Below are 6,677 nucleotides of genomic sequence, written 5' to 3' on the forward strand. Positions count from 1 at the left end.
GGGACTGGAGGACGACCCAGTGCTTTCCTGAAAGGCCACCACGAGCAGCCCCTACAACAAAGTCAGCTTTTCAAAATCAAGCAATACTCTTTCACTCTCAGAACAGGAACCTGACAGTTGTATCTGCTTTCTCACCAACAGACTTGCTGAGCTAGGCTGCCTAGTCCCGGTCCTTGCCACAGGTTCCTGAACTACTCTGACCGGCTACAGGTGGCAGTTGAGGCCTCTGGACACTTGCTGCCTTAGACAAGAAGACAGTGAAATCCAGGGTGCCCCTGCTTCTCACCAGAGGCCACCTTCACAGCCACCCTTCAAGACAGCACAGCGCAGCCCATCCCTGCCCTCAAGGCCAGATGGCGGAGGCGGCCCACCTGCGTGCGCTGCAGGAAGCAGTCAAGTGCCCTGTCTGTCTCGATGATCTGAAGAGCCCTGTGACCCTCGGGTGTGGACATAACTTTTGTCATTGCTGCATCGCGGGGGCCTGGGCTCAGGGGCAGGAAAGCTTCCGCTGCCCTGTCTGTCGCTACCAATGCAGAGAGAGGTTGCTCACGAGCAACGCGCGGCTGGGCAGGATGGTGGATATGGCCAGGATGCTCCAGGTCAGGAGCAGGGCCGAGAGTCAGGGAGAGTCACCTTTGTGCAAGACACACAACCTGGCGCTGACCCTCTTCTGTGAGGAGGACCTGGAGCTGTTGTGTCCCCAGTGCCCTCGGCCCCCTGAGTGCGAAGGCCACCGCGTGAGGCCCGTGGCCAAGGCAGCCTCTGAGCACAAGGCCAGGGTCTACGGCTACTTCAAGCCCCTCAAGAGGCAAGTGGCAGAGTTTCAGAAGGTGTTAGCCATCCAGAACAGAAAGTCATTAGAAGCGAGAGACAAGGCAAGAATCAGCAAACTTAACTTACCCCCTGAAGTAACGTACCTGTGCCAGTTCACGCAGGGTATATGTCGCATAGTTTTCTCAAGGGCAAATGAAGAATACAGGAATTACCTCAAACGAAAATGTGACGACAACGAGACTGCCTTTATAGATCACCTTTGCTCACTGAAATCTCTCGTCATGGACCTGACTGAGATGAGGGCGCTGCCAGAGGTGAAGCTGCTGACCAGGGTCCAGGACATCCTCTGCAAGTGGGACACACTGCAGCTGCCAGTCCAGCACCTGCTGCAGACAAGGACAGCAGGGCTTTCACCTCCCCTGCCTCGTCCAACTCCATAGGAAGAAGGCCATTACTCGGTCCTGGAAATGTCGCCTCAATCGGCTCGTCTTAGAGGACAAGAAGTGCGTGGCATGGAGCACCCTGCGCCTCCCAATCCTAAGAGGTTTATGTCTCCCGTGGCCCTGGGTTCTGAGGGCATCAGTTACATGGCTCTCTCCTGTCCCTGATGCATATGGAAATGTACACCAATGGCAGTGACATCAGCGTTAGGAACTAGAACGTGTGCCTGGAGTGGCGCAGTCCTCGATTTGTGATTTCAGTTGCAATAAAGTGTGCACATCTTGATTGTGTCTACACCTATGCCTACGCTTGTCTCGGTCGGTTACTAACACACTCAAGGTGGCAATTCTGCATGCTGGGCAGTGGGGTGGGGATGCATGGATTGTTTTCCGGGGTTTCTGTTGTTTAGAACTTGATCTCTTACCTTCTGCTTCACTCCCTAAACGGCCACAAGAGCCAGAGTTGGGCCAGGAGCCAAGACACCCCTGCAGGTCTCCTGCAGGGGCCCAAGAAACTGGGTCAGCTACTGCTTTGCCATGTGCAGGGAGCCGGATCAGATACAGCAGTGGGGCTCTACCAGCTGCCACATGGTGTGGCAGGCAGCAGCTTTACCCACAAAGCCACTGTACAGCCCCTCAAGGATGTTTTCATAAATTGTTTCCAGTCCAGGACAAATAAAGTTAATGATTTCCCCTCGAAGGGGGTTTAGGCCAACCCACTTCCTATTTATGAATGCTGTGAACTGCTATTTGCCCGGAATATCTTTAAGATTTATTTTCATTACAAAGTCGGATACTACAGAGAGGAGCAGAGACAGAGGAAGATCTTCTGTCCGATGATTGAATTTAAGCTATGAAATAACTTCCAGGTTCCAGCACTGGCCAGCGAATGGTAGGACATGGGTTGAGCCTGGTCAGGTCAGGCTACAGCTTCCAAAGGCAAAGGTTATGACACGTGAGGAAATATGCCAAGCTGGGTCAGAGAAACCAGTCCCACAAGCACTCTAGCTAGGAATAGACCTGCTTGGGGAGCCAAGGGGACGTGCTGGCTGGGTTGTGGTTTCCACTGGTAAGCATGGGGTTGGCGTGGGAACTGTGTTCTGGTCTGGACATGGGTGTCCCTTGGCACAAGTGTGGACTGGGGCGAGTGCCAGACTGGGCTAGACCCCAGCACCCACTGGTGCTCCTGAGACCAGGGCTAGGTTTTTACCCCGATGAGCCGTGTATGAGCTGTATCTGCGTGTGAACCAGGGTAGACTGGGCTGTAACACCCGACAATATCTGGAGTGGGTTGAAGGCCGGTCAGGGAAGACTATTATTCCTGCTAGGTCAGGAGGTAGACTGAGTAGGGCTGTCCCATAAACCCACCTGTGTGTCTGAGGTCTGGCATTGGGAGAGGTTTTTTGTTTGTTTTTAGATTTATATATTTTTTTTCTTATTTTGAATTTTTGAAAGGCCGCCCGATATCAGCCAGCTCACTTGGTGCATGTTCTGATGGTTCTGCCCAGATGGATGTGATAACTTTGAAATGCTGTCCATCTTGCCGATCTGTGGATGAGGAATCCCTTCCAATGTGCATTGGCTGACGCCATTGCCCAGATGTTGGCTGGGGTAGTTGTCCACATGTTCTGTTCTGCATTCTCAGCTATGGTATTAAATGTACTCTGCAGGCCCTAGTGAGTGACCTTGTCCTCCATGGGCACCATGGTCTACCGTCCAGCACCCTATCCTCTACACTGAGGAGGACCAGTTCTCCTAGGTGGGCTCATGGACCTGAGTCAGGTGACCTGGGCCAAGCCAGAGCCCCACCCCCGGGGCTCACGGACACGACACCCACTGCACAGGTGGGTCCAAGTTGCCTGGACCAGGAGACCCAAATCCCGCTGGACCCCCACCCCTGAGGCTCACAGACCAGTCACCCACTATGTAGGTGGGCACTAGGGCCTGGGCCAAGGGACCCAGTGCCAGTCCTGCCTCCCCTACCCCTGAGGCTCACAAGTTCAGCTCCCACCGTGAAGTTGGGCCCAAGGTTCCAGGCCATGTGACCTGTTGGAACCCCACCCCCGTGGCTCACGGACCTGCCCCCTTCTCATAGGCCAGGAGACCCAGGTCCTGTTGGACCCTCCACTCCCAGGGGTCATGGACCCAGCACCCATCCGAGTCACATATGTACACCTCCACGTCTGAAACCCACCACAGTAGTAACGATCCTTCAGTCATGAAAGGGTTTGCTTCCCATGAGTGACTTCCCAATGCAGCCATGAAAAGATGAGGACACATCTTGCCAAGACGAACAACATTTATTGGTTCATCTACACATCCCACCGGGAAAGGGGGCAGAGGAGCACAGGGACTAAAAGGGCAAGGGAAGGACACTGTGGTGGCGGCGACGACAGATGCGGCTGGGAGAGGTGTCCTGTTGACGAGGCCCTACCTTCTTCCCATCCTCACTCGGGCCTGTGGAGGGGACACCAGGCCTTTCCCATCAGCTTGTACAGGAGTGGGACAGGAGGGCAGGGAGGTGAATGCTGAGAGGGGTCAGCAGCAAGCTGATTGCCCCTTCGACATGACTTTGGTGACGAGAGACTTGGAAGGCACAATTGAGAAACACGGCACAAGATTTTCTGTAAATGTGGCAGCGAATCTATGCAAGTGGTTTCTGTTGTTCAAACCGTAAAATGAAACTTCTCCCAGCGCAGAGTCCAGAGATGCCAACCTGCTTGACTTGCACTTCATCATGGCCTAGGGACTGCCGCCATTTGCCAGCATCCACTGCCGGGGGATGACGCTGTGACAACCTGGCTGCTCAAAGATTCCTGAAGACGCCCAGCAACCATTCACCTGCGCCTGTCACATCTACCTGCCAAAAAAAGCTTCCCGCCAGCACACAGGCCCAGGCGGCTGCAAATGCGGGTAACTGTTGGGGACTCAGGAGATCCTGTAGGTTCAGCATTGAAAATGTGGCGCTTTTTCTATCTTCAGAGACAGTAAAGCTAGGGTGGGCAGGTTTGGGATGCAGCGTCGAGTCGACGTGAAACATGCCCATGATTTTCTGCATACCGAAGGAATGGGCAGGGAGACCTCACAAGTCCGCGATGTCACAGGCAAAGAGCTCTGGGGTTTTCAGCTCTCTGTACCTGCGCTCCACACTCTCAAATCTTGCCAGGAAATCCGTGTCCTCCTGCAGACACGTGTCTATGATGTCGCTCATCAGCTCCTGCAGCGTGAATAGGTAGTCAGAGATGCGGCGCTTGTTTTCGGCGAGTTGTTTCTCGACATCCTTCTGCCGGCGGAGCAGCATGCCGTGCGCCATCAGTTGCTGCACTGGCCCGTGGAGCTGAGGCATTCTCCATTCTCTCCCAGACAGGATGATCCCAGGAACCACCTGCGGCTGCTGCGCAATGGATTCTGACAGCTGCCTAACATGCTCTGCTTGAGCATCTTCAATATACGTCTCCAGCAGATCGGCTTGTGTCATCAGCAGCTCCCTGTAACGGGCAGCGGCTTTCTCCACGGGCACCAGGTGGTGGCCCTGGTGGGCCGAGGCCATCGTGCCCTGGGCACACAGCAGCTCCAGGTCCTCCTCACAGAACATATCCAGAACCTGGCCGTGGGTGGTACACAGGGATTTGTCCCTGGGCTTCATGGGGGGCAGCAGCTGCTTCAGAACATTTACCATGTCGCTCATCTGGTGGTTCCTTGGGGGGCTGCCGTCGGGACAGTGGTGCAAGCAGATGGGGCAGGGGAAGGTGTCGCGGAGATCTTGCCAGCGCTGCCGGATGCAGGAGGAACAGAAGTTGTGGCCACACTCAGTGGTCACTGGGTTCCTCAGGTAGTCCTGGCACAGGGGGCAGCTGGCTTCTTTTTGGAAATCCTTCAGGGGGACTGCAAAGGCCATTGTGCGAGGACAGGTGCTTCTGCTGAGGCTCCCCTATTTGGTCTGGTCCTCTGGGAACTCGGGATGGTGGGAACCGGGTGGCTCCTCTGGGTAGCCCCTCCTAAAGGGCTCCTGGGGTCTTCAGGAAGCAATGTGCTGGGCTGTCTGCGTCTTTCCCTTTCACTAGGGAAGCAGCTGCCAGCAGGTGTGGTCCGGCAATCAGCGGTGCTGCTGCCAGATCCGCCTTCCCTCAGACTCAAGCTTGTTCTTTAGTCTTGTTGGCCGCCAGAGCCATCACCAGGCAGGGATATCCAGACCACAAGACAAGCCCAAACAGCTTTCTGTAACAAAATCACAACAAAAAAGGATGGTTTGCAGAAGGCAATGAACACGCTTTGTGTACATGTTGATCACAAATGTTTGGACATTGTTTCTTTTGAATGAGCTTCAGAGAGGAATGGTCAGAGATTTTTCATCCTCTGGTTCACTCCCGGATGGCTCAGTCTACCAGGCTGCACTCCCATGAGCACGCAGCAAGCTTCCTCCTGGAATCCCACATCTTGCTAAACAGCTGGGTCGGAAATGGGCCCACCTGAACTTGGTCTCTTGTCCATATGGGGTGACAACATGGCAGGGCGTGGCTCAGTCCACCATGCTGGTCTCAAACACAATTATCTACATTTATGCTGATCTCAAAACATATTACTAAAAAATAAAATACATCAGTTGGGATAATGGAAATCCCATGACCAAAGTTATGATATAATGAAGACATTATGAGTGTGATCTTGTTATTAAACACAATGATGGATTCACGGGCAGTAATTGTGTCCTCAGCCAGGGTACCCACATTCAAGCCAACCCCTGCGTTCCTTTTTTTTTTTTTTTTTTTTTTTTAAGATTTATTTTTATTGCAAAGTCAGATACACAGAGAGAGGAGGAGAGAGAGAGAGAAATATCTTCCATCCGATGATTCACTCCCCAAGTGACTGCAACGGCCAGTGCTGAGCTGATCCGGAGCCAGGAGCTCCTCCGAGTCTCCCACACGGGTGCAGAGTCCCAAGGCCTTGGGCTGCCCTCGACTGCTTTCCCAGGCCACAGGCAGAGAGCTGGATAGGAAGCGGGGCTGCCGGGATTAGAACCAGCGCCCATATGGGATCCCAGAGCATTCAATGCAAGGACTTTAGCCGCTAGGCCACAGCGCCGGGCCCAACTCCTGTGTTCCTAACCCAGCTTCCTGCACACTCCAAGAGGTCGCATATAATGACACCAGCAACCCAGGCCAGTCGCACTTGCCTAGTGCATAAAGTCCTTGCCTTGCATGCACCAGGATCCCACATGGGTGCCCTCTCATGTCCCGGCAGCCCTGCTTCCCATCCAGCCTCCCTGTTTGTGGCCTGGGAAAGCAGTCGAGGACGGCCAAAATCTTGGGACCTTGCCTTCATGTGGGAGACCCAGATGCCTTCTGATCTGCTCAGCTCTGGCTTTGGGATTCTCTAGGAGCATGAATCAGCAGGCAAAAGATGTTCCTCTCTGTATCTCCTCCCCTTTGTATATCTGACCTCCCAATAAAAAGAAATAAATCC

The 6,677-nt window shown here is 53.9% G+C and overlaps 1 protein-coding gene across 1 annotated transcript; it reads left to right on the top strand.

Annotated features, from left to right (window-relative positions):
- The first annotated feature begins 305 nt into the window (after positions 1 to 305).
- On the top strand, positions 306 to 1,214 carry LOC131478384 (putative tripartite motif-containing protein 61). Its single transcript, XM_058657433.1, has one exon. It carries the CDS (start codon positions 354 to 356, stop codon positions 1,212 to 1,214), a length of 861 nt encoding a protein of 286 aa, XP_058513416.1. The 5' UTR covers positions 306 to 353.
- The last annotated feature ends 5,463 nt before the right edge of the window (positions 1,215 to 6,677 follow it).

The sequence above is a fragment of the Ochotona princeps genome, chromosome 32, assembly GCF_030435755.1.
Source record: "Ochotona princeps isolate mOchPri1 chromosome 32, mOchPri1.hap1, whole genome shotgun sequence".
NCBI lineage: Eukaryota > Metazoa > Chordata > Mammalia > Lagomorpha > Ochotonidae > Ochotona > Ochotona princeps.